The 21,471-nt window shown below is 44.5% G+C and overlaps 1 protein-coding gene across 9 annotated transcripts; it reads right to left on the bottom strand.

The window, feature by feature from the left end:
• Nucleotides 1-7,573: 7,573 nt before the first annotated feature.
• On the bottom strand, nt 7,574-21,471 carry AAR2 (AAR2 splicing factor). Of its 9 annotated transcripts, none has more exons than XM_030533254.1 (5): nt 21,397-21,462; nt 20,926-21,005; nt 19,618-20,420; nt 16,021-16,250; nt 7,574-8,887 (listed from the first exon to the last, which is right to left on the bottom strand). In XM_030533254.1, exons 3-5 carry the CDS (start codon nt 20,372-20,374, stop codon nt 8,720-8,722), a joined length of 1,155 nt encoding a protein of 384 aa, XP_030389114.1. In that variant the 5' UTR covers nt 20,375-20,420; nt 20,926-21,005; nt 21,397-21,462; the 3' UTR covers nt 7,574-8,719. The 9 variants fall into 9 exon arrangements, with proteins under 9 accessions (XP_030389114.1, XP_030389117.1, XP_030389115.1 ...); XM_030533257.1 differs by having other exon boundaries at nt 20,951-21,005; nt 21,397-21,454; XM_030533255.1 differs by having other exon boundaries at nt 21,326-21,412.

Genomic DNA, 21,471 nt, shown 5'->3' with positions numbered 1-21,471 from the left:
TCCAAGCACTTCTTCAGGCAGCTGCTATGGGGGTCATTCACAGGCTTAGGCCTGCCTGTTGCAGGCAAAACACAGCAGCAGGGCTTAAAACTTAGACAGGGCTGCCCAGAGGATTCAGGGGGCCTTGGGCAAAGCAAAATTGGGGGCCCCTTCCATAAAACATTTGCAATACTACAGTAACATGTATTGGGAAATGTAAAAAATAACTAGTGAAATACATTCAAAAATTAACTTGTAATAATTTGAAAATACACTAAATACATTATTTAAAAACATTAAAAGCTGTAATGGTCTGTATACATTTGCAATTATATAATGGGCAGATGATGGATGATTGTGATGGTTGGTACCAATGGGCTGTCGCTGCCTGGGGATGGTGCTGTTGTTGCCCAGGGCTGGGTGGGGAGCTGGGCTCTGGGTTCAGGGGTGCCCAGTTCACAGGGGCTGGGCTCAGGGATGTGGGGTCAGGATGGTGTCCAGCTCAGAGGGGCTGGACTCGGAGCTGGCGGTCAGGGCTGGGGGGGGGGATGGGGTTAAGGGGGGTGCCTGGGGGCACTGGGGCAGCTCAGCTCTGCAGGCTGCTGTTCTCTGGAGCAGTCCACATACAAGGGGAGCAGGAGCAGGGACCAGCCAAGGACCAAGGGGGCAGAAGCACAGGTGCCTGAGGCCGAGCTGTGGGGAAGCACTTGCCTACCTTGCCCAGCACATGAGCGTCAGGGTCTTCTTTCTTCCTCCACTCCACCAGACCACCACTGAGGCTCTTTTCTTCTCCTGCCCCTCGCTGGAGCTGATGTGGAGGCTGAGCCAGGGGGCAGCCCCTGCTTTCCTCCAGAAGCCCTTGTGTCGCGCCGTCGCAGGGCTCCTACCACGTGCGTTAAGCAGAGCTGCGCAGCTCTGCCCAGGCCCCCATGAGAAAAATTACATAGGCTGGAGCCCCTGCTCTGGGAGGGCCCTGCTTTCTGAGCCTCTGCTAGCAGCCCAGGGATTCCCCTGGGTCAGTGCGCCGCCGGCAGCCTGAACCTCTGGGCAGTCGCAGCGGCGCCCTGACCCAGGGGACTCCCTGGGCTGCCGGCTGCTGCGGCGGCACCCTGACCAGGGGGACCCCCTGGGCTGCCGGCTGCCGCCCTGACCAGGGGGACCCCCTGGGCTGCGGGCTGCCGCCCTGACCGGGGGACACCCTGGACTGCGGGCTGCCGCGAGGGCGCCCTGACCCAGAGGGCCCCCTGGGCTGGCGGCTGCCGTGGCGGCGCACTGACCCTGGGGACTCCCTGGGCTGCGGGCTGCCGCGGCGGTGCGCTAACCGGGGGACACCCTGGGCTGTGGGCTGCCGCGGTGGCTCCCTGACCCGGGGGACCCCCTGGGCTGCCGGCTGCCGCGGCGGCTCCCTGACCCGGGGGACTCCTTGGGCTGCGGGCTGCTGCGGTGGCGCCCTGACCCAGGGAACCCCCTGGGCTGCAGGCTGCCGCCGGCAGCAGCGGCCAGTGAACCATTTAAAAAAAAATTTGGGGGCGCTTTTTGGCACCCCCAAATCTCAGCACCCTAGGCAACCGCCTAGTTCGCCTAAATGGTTGCACCGGTCCTGCCTCCTGGTTAGCAAAAAGAAGTACAAAATGTACTGTAAAGGCTATATTTAGCTGCAAATCAAATGGTTATATCAACCACTGAGAATGAACCTTTCTTTAGGAAAACAACTCAAAAGTACAAATGCAAAACAAAATTAAAATCAATTATTTAACTCAAAGTTTCTTACTTACTGATTTAAATCAAATCATCCTAACTCATTCTAATTCTAAACTGGCCCACCCATTCCCCTACTTAAGTAATCTCCCTTCACATCATACTGTTTTATGCTAGCTGGTCATCAAACTCTCTGTTTGGGAATTGGAAGCAGCTGTGGACAGTAACGTTCCCTAATTTCTTTCTTTAACCCCTACCTTTTCCTGTATGGGAATGAAAGGGGCATTACCCAGAGACAGCAAACTTCACAAGGTGCAAAGGGTGGGGTGGGGCACTGTGAGTCCCTAATAGAGCCTCCCACCCCCCATTCCACCTATTCACATATTGCATAGTTCTTAGACCAGCAAAGATCCTTCACCTGGGTGAGGGGGAAGGTGGGGTCCAGGGAGACAGTGTTGTGGTGATAACTCCCACCCCTCATTCTATACAGGACTGGGGAGATCTACACGTGGAGCACCCTCTCCATATGAAGATCCATGGGCCCAGGCCTGATCTCTACCTCCTTGTTTTTAAATGCTTGAGTTTAATAGATGACTTCATCACTCTCAGTGACACATTTTAATCAAGCTGAAAGACTGTCTAGTGGTTAGGGCTCTGACTTTAGACATAGAAGACCCAGCCTCAATTCTTGGATCTGGTTTTTCTGACCTTGGGCAAGTCACTTAGCATCTAGTACTTTAGTTTCCTATCTGTACAATGGAGACAATAGCACTGCCTGCTTCTGAGAAGTATATTCAAGATTGTGAAGCGCTTCGAGATCTACTGTTGAAAAGTGCAGTATAAGAAAGAAGCATTATTATTAACTGTTTTTAAATTACTCTTTTGTGGGCCAATTTATACAGGATTGGCACACCATGGTCCAGAGGCCCAGCTTCTCAAAGATATTTAGGCATATAACTCCATTAAAATTAATGGGTGTTAGACACCTAAATTCCTTTAAAAACCTAGCCCCCAGAGACTAAGCTACTATCCAGGTCAGAGGCAGAGCTGCAGATGGAACTTAGGAGTCCTGGCCTAACCCTATGCTCCTACGACAAGACCATCACTCCACATCACCATTCAATGGAGCAAAGCCCTGACTCCCCACCACTAGGTTGAAATACCAGCCCCACAGCCATGCAAACATGTAGGGTACAAAAAACCTCCAGCCGTTCCAGCTTTGGATTTGTAATCTTGGAAACTTTAAGTATTTGAGAAAAATGTAACTCTGAACTCAGTTTGTGTGTGAGGGCTTGTTTATAGACCATGGCACAGGAATGACTATCTTTAAATAGGTCTATTGAAAAGGGTGCTAGGCTTGCAGAGAGAGGTTTTCTTGGATGTCACCCCTCTGTCAGACTCGCCTTCCTCCCCAACCTGCTTCCTGGCGCCACAAATTTGAGAGCTCTCAGCAGCTAATTCAACTTGCAAAGATGCTGAGACAAATGCGAGCCCAGCCTCTTTGTTTCAAATCCCTGGAGGATCACAAAGCCCTTCAAGCTGAAGTTGATGAACACCACTGCAAACCGGAGATAAGCTCCGCTGGGAAGCAAGCAATGCTCAGCCCTCGCACCTGATTGGCAAAACTTCAGCAGTGTGACCTAGTTCTGCAACTGCAGAGCTTTGGTGGCAGCTTCCCCCCCCCCGCATGTAAATGCAAAACCCTCCAAGCAAGTTACCACAGAGGTAGGTGATAGAGCAAGCTAAACTGATGGATTCAGAGCATCAGCTTGGGATTGATATATATATAGATTTGTCATATTGATTACGTGAACTCATTTGGATCGTTTGGTAAGGTTGCCTTGCGGCTTATTTACTGTCTCTTAATGAGGCCCCTAAGGTGACAGGAGTCAATGTGACTCATACATTAATTACATGCTACAGAATGATCATGCTGTATTTAGTCTTCCCCCAAACATGCTCCAATTCCACTGGATAGTCTTTTACAATCCATGCCTCAGCGGACCAGAGCAGTGACTGCTGGGCTCCTGCACAGTCTCAAAGGCCAGTATTGTAATGCAATGAGAGAGCCTTGCAGTGAGGGGATATGTATAAGGCACCAAGCATCGCTCAAGAGGGAGGAAAACTAGCTTTGAAATTCTTGCAGTTCACCTCACATTGGAACATCCTTCCACAGCACATATGGTTTAAAGCAAGTCAAGGGGGTTAGCTTCCACAGTGTAGGGGGCAGTTGAATAAGTTGGTCCATGACAACACCTGGAAAGTTTATTTTCTTTCCTCTTTTGGAGGAAAGGACAAGACACGAATCTCTACTGTCCTAAGACTCTATGCTAGCCATCCCTCAAAAGAATAAGAGGCGGGCTTTGTTTAGTGCTACTCCAAGTATTGGTCATAATAAGAGGAAGACTTTACTCTAGATAATGATATTTTTTCTTGCCATCAGCCAATCCATTGAGAAGGACTAAGCAGGGGATTGTCAAAGGCACAAATGGTAGGGAGGTGCTTAACTGCCATGTGTGCTTCTGAAAACTTCTCCCTAAGACTAAATATTTTTTAAAATTGGGTAAAAGAGATAAAGCTTAAAATATTTAAGGAAATAGAAAAGACTAATTGAAAAACATAAACTGCAGGACAGGCTAAGGTTAACTTTAATAAACAAAGAGAATATGGTTAAACTGCAAAGGCGAAAGTTAATTATTAAGAAAATAGAAAGAGGCTACCACTAAATACAATCAGGATTAAACGATTTCTGAAGTTTAAAGAGAGAGGTTAAGTATTCATACAGAATTTTAAAAATATGGCTCTTCCCTCTCTGACTTCTTTGCTTGTGTTTTACAACTAGTCCCTCTCCCCTCATCCCACTGTTTAGATTACAAACTCTTTCAGACAGGAGCAGTCTCCTGTGTGTTTGAACAGCATCCAGCCCAATGGGATCACAATGGTGTTCAAGCTCTTTGGGCACTACTGTAGTACAAATGCTAATGCTGCTCAGAAGGGAAGCTGCCTTATAAAACAGCTTGGACAGGCTGAATGGATGGATCACTGGCACAAATCCACCTGAAAACACAGAGACAAATGGACTTTGCTTTTCAGGCAGATGGAGAGGAGATGGAAATCATAAAGGAAGCCTCATGCATGCAGATAGGATGAGATGTGCAATTTTTGTCACTGTTCAATTACACCTAAGGAAACCAATTGACTGGAAGAGTGACAGGCAAAATGAAAATTAAGTGTTTTTCCCCTTTCTCCCATCGACAAGGTGCCACATCATGATGACAGAGCGGCTTTCACATTGTTTTCCCCAACCCAAATGAGTTTGACTTTTTCTTTAAATTTGCAGGGTCGGGGAGCAGAAAGATGCTTTTTATGATTTCAGATGCAGGAGTATGGATGGGCTTTTAGCACCAAGGGGGAAACAAGGAGTATAAACAAACACTTTTGGTTCTGCAAACTGCAATAGAAACATAGTGAAACAGAAGATGGGGCAGCACCTGCCACCACTGGCAGTAGGCATGCAAGGTTCTGCATAGGCACATCTTCAGGACTGTGGAATCCTCAAGGACGCTGACAGGTCAGCAGGAGTTACTGCAGAGGACGAGGCGGTTCACCTCTCATTCAGGAATGAGTGCAACATACACTGCCCTGATTAGCAGCAGTGACAATACCACTCAAGGGACACGAGTGCCATCACCTCTTCTTACTCAAGCACCTTTGGCAGAACAGTGTTCCATGAAGTGGAAAGCCAGCACACCTGCGGCTGCACTGATAGCTCATGACACCTGAAAAGCTGCTGTTCGGATCCTAATTGGTTACTGTATCACTGTTGCAAACTCATAATCTACTATGCTTCATTAGTTTCCCATAATGTACATACGTAACGATGGTCTAAGAGAGCAAGACTGCTACCAATCAAGTTTATCTGTAGCAGAAAAGACTACAAAAAAGTGGGTGGTAGTTACAGTTTCTTTTCTCAATTACTGGTAGAAAAATTATGTTTATCTGATTTCTAAGATGTGAAAAAAAAAAGAATCTTTTTAAAGTTATTACCAGCATGTAGAATAAAATCACATTAAAACTAACATCAAGCATACAAAGTATATGTTTTGACAGGATCCACAGAAACAGAATATTGTGCAGCCTTAGGTTGTTCCGTATCTCTTGGAAAGGAGTTCCTACAGAGAACTCTCCTTCCCCACCCTGCAAATGGCACCATATTGAGCCTGCTTTCCAGATGAGAAGGAACTGGAGCTCAATGCTGCTCTGGATGAGGCACTGCAGAGCAATGGAAGACAGCTCTTTAGCACTGAGCCAAGCATGCTGTTTCTGCAGCACCCCCAGGTCAGCGCAGATGGAGAAATCAGATATGGTTCTTTTGCTTGGTACTGCAGAGCACTAGGAGGTCAGCGAAAACAAAAATAAAGTTATCTATGATGAAAGCATTGAAACACCATTATAGGTAATTTGATGGAACAACCGCTGCTGGGAGAGTACCCCTTGCAAACAGAAGTACCTGAAGGGTATAAATATGCAAAAGGAGGCGGGGGGGGGGGAGCGCACTACTGTGTGGTATAAGAAATAGCACTTGCACTAACTAGAAGAAACTGAGCAAAGGAAGATCTAGGCAGTAAAACTTTGCTAATGATGTTACCTGTTAGACTGAAATGGTCTCCCGAGGACCCTCGTTACTCAACTCATTTAAACTAGACAGAACAAAAACCTAGATAAATACACACTAGAGAACAATCCTACAATGGCTGAGCATAGTGGATGAGATTGCATGTAACCAAGATGGATGGATTTAAATCACCCAGTGGAAAGCCTCGACTTTAATCATCCGTTTTAATCAACTTTTCCATTTGTACTTCTGCTATTTTCTAAAGAAAGGTGCACTCTCATTAGTGCTATAACCTATAGTTATATAGGAGGGCACACTATTACTATATACATTTATTTAAGCAATTATATAGCTTAGTATTTTCAGATTCTTAACTGCATATTTTTAGTATGCTAGAAAATGCTTATTTACTAGGTAAAATTTTTTTTGCATGATTTGTGTCAAGCTGCATTAGGATAACTGGAATTTAATTAAATTCACAAAACAGCATATAATTTTTGAAAAAAAACAAAACAACCTTAAATGCTTTAGATGCATAAACTTCTCTTATCAAAACATGATTCACATTTATAACTAAATGATTTATTAAACAACAGAGGGATTAACTATAGTCAGTGAATTAAACTAATTATTTCAGGTCAGCCTGAGAAAATTTTCAAATATGTCTAATTGAAAGTAACTGCAGCTTAAGTTCCTACTCTCCTAAGTCTCTTGAAAATGACAGTCTCCTAAGTTACTTAGGCTATTGTGCCATATTTATAAAACTTGACTTCAAAAATTAGAATCAGGGGGAAAACATCTTTCTTTATGCAGAAAAGAAGCCTTTAAATCAAAGTTTTTGATAGAGGCTCATGGATTTGGCATATTTATTTATTATTTAAGAAATTATAATGTTTAGTTCTTAACATATTTCGTATTACATTATTTTTTAAAAAATAAACCTGTTTAAAATGAAATCAAAAATTATAAACAAGAAAGCCATTGATTTTTATTCACCCTGCACTTAACAGATCTTTTCCTATCTTATTTCTGTGACTGGTACGTGGTTATTCAAAGGCAGGGTATCACGTGTCCTCTCACAGACAACGCACAGTATCTTGCATTATGCTATGCTTGTTTACCTCTTCGGTCTGAGCTGTCCTTGGATGAGAGAAAAATCATCGATACTTTACTTCAAGGTGACGAGTACAATAACAATGACACTGCTATGGTAAGGCCGGAACAATAACAGACTAACATACAACTTGGCTAAAATAATTCACACACAAAAGACTGCAGGGATATTTTTCTAGGAAAGTAACACAGGAAGATTTATTTTGAACTACTATTGTGAAAGACTAATAAGTAGGTTATCGTGTTGGGAACCTATTCAATAAATTCCTTAAGGAGTCTAACTATCTAGAAAGAAACAAGCAAGTTGAACACAGCTTAATCCCTACAACAGCAGGAATTCTTGTTTAAAAACAAACACAAACAAAAAACCCCACTGTCTTACATAGAGTAAGAATTACAGGATAACAATTACAGGAACTCAGCTCTGAATGAACACCAGAGGCCTCACATGATTATTAATGAGATGATCAGTGAGAAGCAAAAAATAATTACAAGAAGAGTTCCAGATATCTCAAACAACAAGCACAGTCGGTGAAAAATCTGTGGTTGGCTTTTTGTTTCGAATACCAGGTGACTACTGCCCAAAAATTCAATTTCTGGTTACCAAACTCTCCAGATTCTCTTACACCAGGCTAAGTAGATTCAGTCTCTCTGCCACTGCAATTACAGTGTTGTCAGTGTTCATGTAAAGGTGTTACTCCTCTGATCTGGTTATTTTAGTGTCAGAGCTATGGAATAGGAGGATTTAGTAAAGGATATTTTTTTCCATCGTAGCATGCTATTGCAGAAGTACAGTCAACATGAGTTGGGGCTGAAGAAGGATGCAGTGATCACAGGTACTTCAACCTACCTCTTAATTCTAAAGGCATCAAGCTAGAGTACAGGCTCCAGATTCTAGAAGGCAAATGGTTTCACGTAGGGCTTCTTCAATATAAGGTGGCTACGGCCATCCAACAGGCGGTTATGTCCATTAACTAGCACATGCAGAAGAGCTAAGGAAATACAAGTTGCCCAAGTACTCAAAGTGACCTTGGATACATTGCATCATGTGGGTATACTCTATCCCAGTGGCTTGTAGAACAATGCCTGAGCCCACAACAAAAGAGCTCTGGCCTGGAGACTGAATATGCAGTGTTTCTGGGCTTCCCAGATCTGATTCTATAGCAGGAGCAGGTATCGGCTCCGGATCACCAAGTTCATTTCACAGGATGAGATACAAAATTAAGAAAGCTGGCAAATTCGAGAAGAGGGGAAGAAAAATAAGCTAACAAAAACAAAAACAACCCAGTGCTTGGTTCCACAACTGCATTTCATTCAGTCCAATAACACTCCTTCTGGCAGCTCCACTACCACAGGGGCACAGTCATCTGGCTCAGCCTCAAAGTCCCATTTGAATTTCTTAGTTAGGTGGGCTTTAAATTTTTCTGCCTTCTTCCTCAGCGTCCTGTCAACGGTGGAGCTGCAGGTGTAGGAAAAAAACACCTAAAAGAATACATTAGAAGTCAGTAAGATAATCACAGAGGCGGCATGTGACGTTGCAGTCTATATGATTTTATAAAAATTTGATGAGTGAATATAATGTAACTGGAATATGCTTCATGCAAAAGGTCTCATGTAAGGTATCATTATAAAGCTTATTATCTACTGAGTGTGTTCATCACATTTGTATTAATGTATCACTCCTGTATCTGAAACTAGAAACATGAAATATAACTCTGAGGGCCTACTGTAATTATGCAAAGTGTGGGCCATTAATGGTGGTTTGGAATCTTGATGACTCCCATTAACCAGGACAACTGTCTGCAGATGGGTGTATTTTACCTGTAAGTCTTCCTGTATACATGTGTGCTGGCAAGTGGGCAATGAAGTCTTGCAATGACATGTGATCAGGTCACCTGAACAAGAATCTATCTTTAACCTGGTGTCTTTCCATTGAGAAGGAGGGTTGGAAACCCAGAGAGGGACACAGAATTCCTGCCTTATGCAAAAGATATATAAAGGGGTGGAACAGAACAAAGGGGAGACAGGAACCATCATGAAGAATCCCCTAGCTACCACCTGAGCTGGAACAAGAGCTGTACCAGGGGAAAGAATTGTGCCCAGGCCTGGAAGGGGTCCAGTCTGAGGAAAAAACTTACTGAAGCATCTCTGAGGGTGAGATTATCTGTATTCAGTTTGATTAGACAGAGATTTGCGCATTTTATTTTATTTTGCTTGGTGACTTACTTTGTTCTGTCTGTTACTACTTGGAACCACTTAAATCCTACTTTCTGTATTTAATAAAATCACTTTTTACTTACTAATTAACTCAGCGTATGTATTAATACCTGGGGGAGCAAACAACTGTGCATATCTTAATACAGGGTAAAATGGATTTTTTTGGGTTTAGATCCCATTAGGAGTTGGGCATCTGAATATTAAAGGCAGGAATACTTCTGCTAGCTGCTTTCAGGTAAACCTGCAGCTTTGGGGCAAGTAATTCAGATCCTGGGTCTGTGCTGGAGCAGACAGGAAGTGCTGGAGTCCTGAGCTGGCAGGGAAAACCGGAGGGGAGGCAGTCTTGGCACATTGGTTGGCAGCTCCCCGGGGAGTTTCTGTGATCCAACCCGTCACAGTAATGCATGTTTTCCCTGCCTTGACTGGGGCCAAAAAGCCTTTCTATGGGGTGGGCAGATTTCAGTTTCAGGTTAGTCTGGCTTGAGAGGAAATTTAGTTGCAGGGTTTCAGAAGTGGCCATGGGGCTACAGGCAGCTCCTTAACAAGGCACTGCAGTCTCCATCTTCACTCAAAAGCTAAGATAAACACTGCCTTCGTTCCACAAACTCAGCGAGGGTCAGGACTATTTTAATCTTTGAAAACAGAGGAATGAGGGGAGTCTTGTTTCAAGTAGGGATATGCATGGAGTTAAACATATATGGTGGGGCTTCCAAAAGAGTGCAGGTGATACCACTGAAAATGAAGTAAACCTTTGCTCTTAAGTCACCTATTTAGGGGCTTCAGAATGTCCCACCCACAAAAGACAACAGCAGTGGAAGAAAAGGACAGCTCAATGACTGGAGGTTGAAACCCAGTCTCTGAAGCCAAAGGGCAGCCACGAGACATTTTGTCTGAATGCACTTGGTGCAACTTTAAACAGCAATGATACAGGCACTACTGCAGAGGTCTAGGTAGGCAGTAGAAGTTGAGACTGTGAGAGTTTGTTTTGTTTTAATTTTAAGGGCAAAGTCAAAGACTTGGTCGTGTTTATTCTCTTGAGACCAAGTGTCATAACATTTTTCCCAGATCTGGACCTTAGCGTCCAAAATATGGGTGTTAGCATGAAAACCTCCAAGCTTAGTTACCAGCTAGGACCTGATAACGCTGCCACCAGCCAGGGATTTATACAGTGCCTAGCTCACTGTGGTCTCCCCAAAACCTTCCCTGGGGGACCCCAAGACTCAGATTCCTTGAGTCTCACAACAAAAGGGAATAAACCATTTCCCTTCCCCCTCCTCCCCTCCAGGTGTTCCCTCCCGAGGTTCCTGGAGAGATATACAGAAGCAAGCTCCGTGAATCTAAACAGAGGGACTCCACCCTCCCTGTTTCCAGTCCTGGAAAACACAAGTACAGAGAGAGCTAATCTCTCTCCCCCCCCCTCACCCAGAGGGTATGCAAAGTCAGGCTAGTAAATCTAACACAAAGATTTTCCGCCTGACTTCTTCCTCCCACCAATTCCCTGGTGAGCTGCAGACTCAATTCCCTGGAGTCCCCACTAAAGAAAAACTCCAACAGGTCTTAAAAAGAAAGCTTTATATAAAAAGAATGAAAAGGACATAAAAATGGTCTCTCTATATTAAGGTGACAAATACAGGGTCATTTGATTAAAAGAAAAAAATGAACAAACAGCCTTATCCAAAATGAATACAGTTTAACACATTCCAGCAACTACACACATGTAAATACAAAAGAAAACAATATAAACCTTATTGTCTTACTATCTTTGTACTTACAACTTGGAAACAGAAGATTAGAAAGCCAGGAGATAGAAAAATCACTCTCATAGCCGAGAGGGCACAGACACAAGACAAAGAACAAAGAACTTCCACCCAAAACTTCCCTCCACCCAGATTTGAAAAAGTCTTGTTTTCTGATTGGTCCTCTGGTCAGGTGTTTTAGGTCACTGCTTGTTAACCCTTTTTTAGGTGAAAGAGACATTAACCCTTAGCTATCTGTTTATGACACCAAGTTTCCCACAGGTAATGGTTTATAACTGCTAAACAGATGGAGGTGGACAGCAGAGAGGCTTAGAAGTACCAATCTCCTTCCCTCTAGAGAATAGGATTCAAATAAGATGGCCACCTATGAAAACAACATGCCCATCGCAGCAGTTGCCCATCTCATACAATCTCTAAGCAGTTGGCACTGTCAGCTGAGGAGAGACCTAGGCCCACAATGAGGTGCACTGATGAAGCTTTTTTCTGAGGCAAGGAGAGGAGGGCGTGTGCTGCAGGAGTGTCCCCTTTGGCCCAGCAGTTTTAGTTTCTGACCGTAACAAATGCTTAAAAACAAACCCCAAATATTTTAGGCAGATTAAACCAAATCCAAATTAGAACTAGCTATTGTGTGACTGAGAACTCATAGCACGAATCATAAGCATGCGTCCTGACCTGGGGGCAGAACCAGGGGAGTCTGACCACCCTCCCTTTCTTTATGGCTAGATATGGAGTAGATCCCCCCAGTTTTGTCTGCTGTAACATGTGACCACAATATGTTTCTCCAGCATTTCTAATGTCTTAGAGGACAGGCAGGGATCTCCAGAAGAAACTGCCTCGGAGACTGGAAAAATGGAGGGCGTCCCCTAGAACAGCTGTTTGAAAATTCAAATTTCTAATCATCATGCGCATTACAGACATCCTTGAAGATCCTTGAACACTGGTAGCTGCAACCTGAAAAGACCCTAAAGGAGGGATTTTCTAATGTCTCACTTATACATAAATCCATTAACTTTTCACACATTCACAATTTTTCTGTGGCACTTCCGACAGTTATTGCAGATGTGTCTGACTAACCAGGATTTTCAGCCTCAGAGCCCATCTCTCCTGCTTGAATTTGTGACACAGAACTCATTTCCACAGCAAATTGATGCTCTAAGCTAAAGAATTTCATTGCAGGATCAAGCTGAAGGTAAAGCCCCTTTGGGAAGAATGCTGTTATTCAAAAGAGATCATAGACAGCAGGAGAAAATACTGAAAATGAATGGTAAAGTTCATTGCTTTGTGTATAACTGTTTGGTTTTTCTTTGTTCATCCTACTGTGAAAGTGCCTCTTCACACAGAAACATTAACAAAACTCTCCTATAAAATGAGGCCAGTGTTAAAAAAGGGACTAACCGTGAGATCATGGGGTTCTATATTAATCCCGCTCAATAAGTTACACATCAAATTTGTGTTTATAGAAGCCAAAAAAAATTTTTTTTTCAAACTTCAAGTGCTGCAAAAAACTCAATCTAGGCCTTGGATATGAAAATCAAGCTGTGTTCTTTCTGCCTCTTCAGCTACCACCAGGAATAAGGATTCTGCAATTGAAGCTTAAGGAAGGTTCCATGCAAGAGGTGGAATAGAATCCAGCTCCTATTCCCATGGATTCAATGACTCTAAAGTGCTAGCAGGAATAAACTTGATCAGTGAAATGGGCAGACAGGTTCGGTAAGACGCAGACAATTTTACCATGTCACTTTTCTGATTACAATTACACTTTAAGATTGTTCTTTGCTATCAACGGTGCTGTGTGTTTTACCCAGGCATGTGTGGTAAGAGGTGAGTTCACTGTGTATTATTTCCTTGTGCTCCCCAGTCTGTCTGTTGCATATCGATCTTATTCTTAGAATGTAAGCTCTTTTGTTCTGTCTTTGTACAGCACCTAGCGCAATGGGGTCCTGATCCATGACTGGGGCACCTAAGCACTCCCAGAATACAAATTAATCACAGTACTCCCACCAGCACCAAGAGCCAGAGAGCAGTAATGTTGGTAGGGAACCTTTAGTGACAAAAAACTGGTTTCCACCCAAAGCATTTTTCTTTTGTGCAGTTATGAGTGCAATGACCACCATCAGACATCAGTGAGCACTGATCCCGCGACCTCTCACATAATAGCATCAGTTCTTTAGCTTCAGCAGTATAGGCTAAAGCTGGGCTTTCAAAAAGGCCTAAAGGAGGTAGATACTCAAATCTCACTGACAGTCAACAGGATTTGGCTTCAAGCCACTCCTCTGAAAATTCCACTCCAAGTCCACTAGCTGAAAGCAGTAGCAAGCTGATATTTTCTTACATGGTCCACCACTAGCGGGGACAAAAACATACTTTGCCAATGGGTTACATGAAGAGCTGGGCAGGAAACGGTTTTCCTGTCACAAAAGAATGTGAGATTTCAGAAAGTTTTCCCTCACAAATTGGAACAAAAAGCTGAAATCTAAAAATTTTTGTGAACTGAAAATCCAAAAAAAGTTTCAGATCAGATCAGCAGAAATGTTTTGTTTCGATAATTTCAAAATGTTTCATTTGTTTTGATTATTTAAGATTTTAATTTTTTTCACATTTTTGCTGTGTATTAACTTACATTTCTAAATGAAAATAGTTTTGAAATGGAAAAATTGAACTTTTCATTTAAAAAATGTCAAAACGGAATGTTTCAATTTCAAAACAAAATTTAATTTTTTTTCAAAAACAAAAAATTTATCAAAACTTTCCTACCAAATGTTTCAGTTCTGATGAATCAGCATTTTCTGATAAATAATACTTCATAAAAAAATTCCCAGCCAGCTCTAGTTACATGAATATTTCCTACGACTGGCAAATGTTGAAGACTTATCCTTAAATCAAAGCTTTTGCTCATTAAAAGTACATCTACACTGCAAAGAACCCAGAGGCAGCGAGTCTCAAAGCCCAGGTCAACAAAATAGGAGTGCAGATGTTCTGCATGGGCCAGAGCCCAGGTTCTGAAACCCAGTGACGGAACGTCTACACTGATATTTTTAGCCCCATAGCAAGAGTCTGAGTCAGCTGACCTCTGAGACTTGCTGCCACAGGCTTTTATTTTTAAAAGCAATGTAGACATGCCTTAACATTCTAAAACAGCTAAGCAATGCTCAGCCCATCAGACCACAGAGTTAACTCCATACATTGAACCTGAGAAGCTGGCATGGAAGGACATGTTGCAGTTCGGCTAATTTTCAGTTTACTGTTTTATTGAGTGTAAAAATAATGTTAATTTTAATGAAACTGATTATGTTAATTACTGGGTTCATAATGTTTTTATTGCAGTGGAAGGAAGCTTTTAGGAAGTCTCACTTTCAGTTTGTGGGGAACAGGCCTATCCTGCATTGTGACACTGATTGAAACCGTTCACAAGTGAGAGTCATTAGGGGCCAATGGAGGAACTCTCTACACTGAAAACAGCACCTCTTAGTTTCTAGCCAGTTAATATATTGAAATATTCTACAGCAGCAGCAAATAGTCACACATACAGAAATGTGACCGATCTATCTGACAAGGGAGGAGGTGGTATACAAGGCCTATAAATCATCTACAGCACATCTTGAACAATTACTGCCAAGAATAAAAATCTTCACTGCTAAACACACATGTATGTCTCTTTGGGCTGTTGTTATTATAAAGAGGAAAACTTAAAGAGGCAGAAAATTGAATTTTGTTCAGCTATTAAATCCTTATGAATATTTACTAAGATGTTAGAGTGATTAAATAAAGGGGAGGTATTTTATAAGCACATCCATCAGATCTTGCTGTGCTGGATTATAAAGCTTTGCTGTGGCTGCCTCAGCATCAATGCAGACTTTTCTACACTCTGGGCAATCATCTCTAAATTCCCACTGGGTAACAGCCTGATTCAAGGCAAACAAATGAGTATGATACAAAGCCCAAGACCAGGGTGATGGGGAAGGGTCCTCTTTGATACTGCCAGTGCTCTAAGTCTGTAATGGGCTTCACTCCAGCTTCTTCAGGAACAGAATCCTCTGACTATTTAAACTGATCTAAATCAGTATCAAAGGAAAGTTTCCATTACGATGTGTCAAATTCACTCAATCCCCCCTTACTAATGTTCAGTGTAAGGGAGTCTAAGGCCTTGTTTACATTAAGAAAATGCATACTGCTGCAACTAAATTGATTTACTCACACAGGCAGATACCCCTAATATAGATATATTGCATCAGAATGGACTGGACTTTAACTCTCACTTAAGATACATAAGACCAGTGTTAATTGCCTGACAGGCACAAAAGATTTAATCTCTCCCACCCCACCCTTACCTCCTCCTGTTAGCTGCTTTTCTTGTTACGCTGCGCTGCTGGCCCTGCTATATGTGGGTTAACTCCATTTACACTGCCTAAGACTCCCATACACAGTCTCAGTGGGTCAAATTCAGAGGTGAGGTGTAAGTGGGTTGTGTGTGTAAGCAATGTATAACATACACTCCCCCTCACCATGTGTATCTTACACAAGGTTTTGTTCCCCCAGACTCCCCTCTGAATTTGGTTGAGTCTGGCTTTGTATGCCCACTCATTTCTCATGAGAATCCTCATCTGTCTGTTTCCCAAACCACCTGCACAGCTGGTAACTTACCTGTAAGGTGCTGGTTAAAAAGTTGTCCTGGGAGACTATGTCCACAAAGAAGTCAGCTGGAATTTCACTGAGCTGGTGGTACAGGACAGAAATGAGGTTGGTGTAGAGGACCTGATGCTTCCCTATGGCATCCTCTGATCTGCACAAAACATTCAGAAGTTTTTTCCAGTGCTCAAATGCATCATAGACGTTCCCAATCAGGAAGCAGATGAAAGCAAACTGCAGCTCAGCTGGAAACACCCAGTCAAGGGAGGGCATGGAAAAAAGAGACAAGGAAGAACTTTAGTCAGTCAATCATAAGTGGAACCGAAGATTAAATTACTTTTGTGGACAACGTTGATTTTTGCATACTTTCGCTGAGTTTGTCTTGCTGACACACAAACAGCACCCTGTACTCCTGATGACTATATTAACAGTCATCAGTCCTCCAAGCAGTGACCACTCTCCACCCTTCTGACTGTATGACTGAGAAGCAAGCATAGCACAATCAAAGAGGACATGTTATAGCAATGATCGTTAACCTTCTCATCATGAGACATTCATAAGCATTCATAAACGGCATCTGAGAACAACGTCACTATCAAGTGATTTCCAGAGATTGTCCTGTGGTGTTCGGGTTGTCACAAAACATTACTTCTACCTATTACCGAAACACTATAACACAAAGCCAAGATATTACATCAAGATTTTGTGGTCTCCTGTGACCCCATTTAACACAATCTTGCCTCATAGCTGCTAGGAGGGAATAGTGATCTCTCTAGGCCTCTCCTTGCCTTTCCTGAGCTCACGTGTCCAAAAAGGGGCAACTAGGAAATTACTGCTGCCACCATAGCTAGACAGTGACATGGGTACCACAGTATGGACACATGCAGGCAGACAACAAGAGCAATCTATGATACTATGTACGCAGAAGACAACGTGCTATTGCTGTTACAGCAGCTTTGCTCTCCTAGGCCTGGTCCATGCTTAAAAGCTAGGTTGACATAGCTACGGTGCTCGGGGTATGAACAACCCACACCCGAGAGCTGTAAATAGGCCATCCTAACCCCAGATTAGGCTAAACTGATGGAAGAATTCCACTACTGATGCTCGAAGAGGTGGATTACCAACAGCAATGGAAAAATCCCTTCCAACACTGTAGGTAGCATCTATACTACAGCCCTTAATATAGACGTGGCCTTATTTTGCCACGCAGGGCTCAGAATTACCAAATGTTTAGACACTCACTTTGCCAGTAGGTCCCCTCATGCTTCTCACAGAGCACTGGGAAATGGTAGCTAGCTGGGAAGGACATTAGCTGTTTTTACCTCCTAGAAAATTTCACAATACAGTTCTGCTTTTTTAGAAGATAGAGAGTTAACAGATAAAATGACGAGGACATAAGAAGAATTTCTAGTAAATACCAAGCATCCAGAGTTTATCTTGTGGGTAACAGCGTCATCTCAGCTTGGTTTCAGAGTCCTCAATAGAGCTGGCATTAACTTGTAGCAGACGTTGCCATTGTTTCCAATGGAGTTAGCAGCTAATTACAGCAATTCTATTGAGGCCCACCAGCTGGTAATTTCTGATATGTCAGTAAATAATGCATGTCACATTCTTCTCTACAATGCGTACAGTCTTTGTTCAAAGCTTTTCCTCACAACAATCCCCAAATCCTACCAGAAGGCGTCACCAGTGGTGCACAACAGAAGGTTTCAATTTCCTAAACTTGCTTCTTCCCTGTCTTTCAGCCATGGCTACTCTAATATGGGAGCAGTGGGGGAGAGAAAAGCTTACCATGTTCAAGATTCCCTGCTGCTTAGTTATTTTAATGAAAACTGGAAGTTAACAATAAATGGCTACAGGTAAAGTGCTCCAGCAGTCAAAGCCAACTGACCAATTTCTGCATGTCACAGTGATGTCCTTTTTGTAGCACTTTCCTACTTCTAGGATAACCCATTCTCTCTATTCCCAAATTGAACAATTATGTTGACACCCATCACGCTGCAATTAATTATTTTAGGGGTCGGCAACCTTTCAGAAGTGGTGTGCCGAGTCTTCATTTATTCACTCTAATTTAAGGTTTTGCATGCCAGTAATATATTTGAATGTTTTTAGAAGGTCTCTTTTTATAAGTCAATAATATATAACTAAACTATTGTTGTATGTAAAGTAAATAAGGTTTTGAAAATATTTAAGAAGCTTCATTTAAAATTAAATTAAAATGCAGAGTCCACCGGACCAGTGGCCAGGACCCGGGCAGTGTGAGTGCCACTGAAACTCAGCTCACGTGCCGCCTTCGGCACACGTGCCATAGGTTGCCTACTCCTGAATTATTTCAATGTATTGTAACTGCACCATTCAGCCTGTTCCCTGTGATCACTTTTTTCAATGAAAATATGTATAGATAAACATAAGGGTGGTGGTTTAAAAAACGTCATTTTTGTTTTTTTAGCTAATTGACAGGTTGCCAGGAGAGGCAGAACCAAACAACGTACTATGGAGGAGAAGACCCCAGAGACCAATGTGAAAGGAACATTAGGGGAAAAGAGAGACGCTCACAGCAATACGGAGAGAGTTCCATAGCTAACATTCCACACACTTGCGCTGAAAATTCATGCACAGTAGGTTGCACTGAAAAGCACTTTTCATTTAAGGATCTCAAAATGCTTTACAAACATTAAGCCCCCAAACATCCTGTGAGATAGGGAACATATTATCCTTGTTAACTGGAGGCACAGAAAGGCTAAGAGACTTGCCAAACATCCAAATGCTAATTTACTGACAAGACTGGAACTAGAACAGGGATGGGCAAACTACGGCCCATGGTCTGGATCTGGTCCATCAGGGCTTTGGATTTGGCCCGTGGGATTGCCACTCTCATGGTGCCGTGGGCCCTGCATCGCTGCTGGAAGCGGCCAGCACCACACCTCCGTGTCCCCTGGGGGCTCCGTTCTCTGCCCTCGCCTCCAGGTACTGTCCCCCGCAGCTCCTATTGGCTGGGGACAGGGAACTGCAGCGAATGGGAGCTTTGGGGGATGTATCCACAGGTGAGGGAAGTGCACAACGGAGCCCTCACCTCCCGCCCAAGGGGCCACAGGGACATGATCCCGGCCACTTCTGGGAGTGGCGCGGGGTCAGGGCAGGCAGGGAGCCTGCCTTAGCCTCGCTGATACCCTGGAGCTCCTCCAGGTAAGCGGCATTGGGCCAGAGCCAAAACCCTCCTGCACCCCAACCTCCTGCCACACCCTGTCTGCATGCATCCCAACCCTCTACCCTGAGCCCCCTGGTACACCCTGCACCCCTGCCCGAAGCCCCCTCGTATACCCTGCGCTGCTCCTGCGACCAACCCCCTGCCCTGAGCCCCTTCCTGCACACCACACCCCCTCCCACATCCCGCACTCTAACCCCCAGCCCTACATTCATGACCCTTCAAGCAATTTCCCCACCCAGATGCAGCCCTTGGGCCAAAAAGTTTGCCCACCCCTGAACTGGAACCTAAGTGTTCCGATTCTCAGTTTTATACTATAGACTATAATGATTGCTGGACACCATTCTTGCTGTTAAGCGTTCAAGGCTCTTTGCGATGACTGTTCCTGGGACAGCCTTTGTACTCACCGAGCACATCCTGGGGCTGGCTGGAGTACCGTTTGTTAATCACTGTTTCTAGAGCATAGCTAAGGTCCATGCTGTGCCTGGTTATTTCCTCAGGAGTAGCACCATCAGGGTACATCTGCTTTGGCATCTCTGTGAACCGGATCTCAGTGCCAGCTTTCAGCTTCATTTTGGGCAGTCGGGCCAGGCCTTCTGCGTAGCTCTTACATTCTGTGTCATATCGGGGCAGGTTCTGTTCAGCTCTGTCTTTGGTGTGCTTCCCAGCCAGAACCGGCAGAACCTCTGAAAAGGCACAGATCTGTCCACTCTCTGGCTGCAGCTTCTTCATCACTGGTTCACTGATGAAGTTAGTGAGGGAGATCCATTTCTTGAGGGTCTCATATGGGTATGGCCCAAGAAACTTGTCCATCTCCTGGAGGTTTAACCTCATTATTTCAATCTCTTCTTCAGATGCTGGCGTGAGGTCCACTTCCTCATTTGATGAGTTCCAATGCAGAATCTGCAAGTCTCGCTGCTGCAGGCTTAAGAAGAAGCCAGTACGGGGACCTGTCTCTTTGGTGTTACACCTGTTGACAGAGCTATAGTGGAAGAAATGGATGCCTGGAGGGATCATCTTGACTCCCCGGAATCTGGGGCCCACATGCCAAGTGTTGTAATCAATGCCAAACTCTGTCCCTTCAGGCATGTTCAAAATGACAACTGTGGCACCCTCAAAAAAGAGTCTCTTGGCCAGGTCTGGATCTATCTGCATCTCTGCCATCTTGTCTGCTGGTCCTTTTGTTATGTCCGGCCTCTCCACCAGGAATCTAGGATAGGGCAAGCACATTGTACTTGTATTACATAAATACACAGATGCTTCCATCCAGCATATTTTATTAAAACCCAGGGCCATCCAGAGAATTTAGGAGGCCAGGGGCAAAGCAATTTTGGGGGCCACTTCCATAAATAAAAAAAGTTGCTATACTATAGAATACTATATTCTCATGGGGGCCCCTGCAGGGCCTGGGGCAAATTGCCCCACTTGCCCTCACCTCTGGGCGCCCTTGGTAAAACCTTGGCAAGTTAACATCGCCCAATACTGTACTTCTGGCCTGTACGCTCCCTGAGGCAGGGCTGTTTTGCTATCTGTACCTTACACAGTAAAGAGAACTTTTAGTGCTTAATAAATAACAATACACAGGTGCCTAGGCACCCAGACATGAAGCCTTCTGACCCCCAGCCCGGGCTCAGAGCAGCAATTCACTGCACTAGCCTAGGCCAGAGGAGGGAAAGCTATAGCAGTATAATACAAAGTCCGTCCTAAAAACGTACCAACGAAAGTATAATATCTACTCACAGCCCTTCCAGCGAGGATCATGAGACACATCAGATTATAGCCCCGCAATACACACCTCACCATAGCGCGTCAGGAAACGAGAGAAAATTTTACAAGGTGTATTTATAACAATATTCAGCCGATAGCCCCCCGCAGGCTTCCCCCTCCTGGTCTAATCTCCCAGACCCCGGTCTGCCCCCCCTGGCCCCAGTAAACCCTCCTTTCCCGGGTACACCCCCCCGGCACCCCTCCCCCTTCCGGATGCATCCTCACCCCCTCGGCACTCGGGACCCCTCCCGGATACACCCCCCGGCACCCCTTCTCCTCCCGGATACAGCCCCTCCCCCTCCTGGATACAACTCCCCCGCAGCACCCGGAACCCTCCCGGGTACAAACCCCCGTTGCTCAGTCAGGGGGTTAAATCCCCCCGCCCCGGGCGCTGGGGCGGTTTCAGCCCCGCTGCTCACCTGGGCCCCGCTCCACGCCTCAGGCAGTGCGCGAGCGCCGGGCCCGGAAGCGCAGCTACTTCCGCCAGCCCAGCA

The sequence above is a fragment of the Gopherus evgoodei genome, chromosome 14 (genome assembly GCF_007399415.2).
Source record: "Gopherus evgoodei ecotype Sinaloan lineage chromosome 14, rGopEvg1_v1.p, whole genome shotgun sequence".
Classification (NCBI taxonomy): Eukaryota; Metazoa; Chordata; order Testudines; family Testudinidae; genus Gopherus; species Gopherus evgoodei.
This window is presented reverse-complemented; position numbering and strand designations above follow the sequence as displayed.

Coding starts and splice junctions, on each gene's coding strand:
- AAR2 (XM_030533253.1), bottom strand. CDS start 20,440: ATGTGCTTGCCCTATCCTAGATTCCTGGTGGAGAGGCCGGACATAACA. Junction 16,251..19,617: donor CCAGCCCCAGGATGTGCTCG/GTGAGTACAAAG, acceptor GGGTGTTTCCAG/CTGAGCTGCAGTTTGCTTTC. Junction 8,888..16,020: donor TTTTAACCAGCACCTTACAG/GTAAGTTACCAG, acceptor GTATTCTTTTAG/GTGTTTTTTTCCTACACCTG.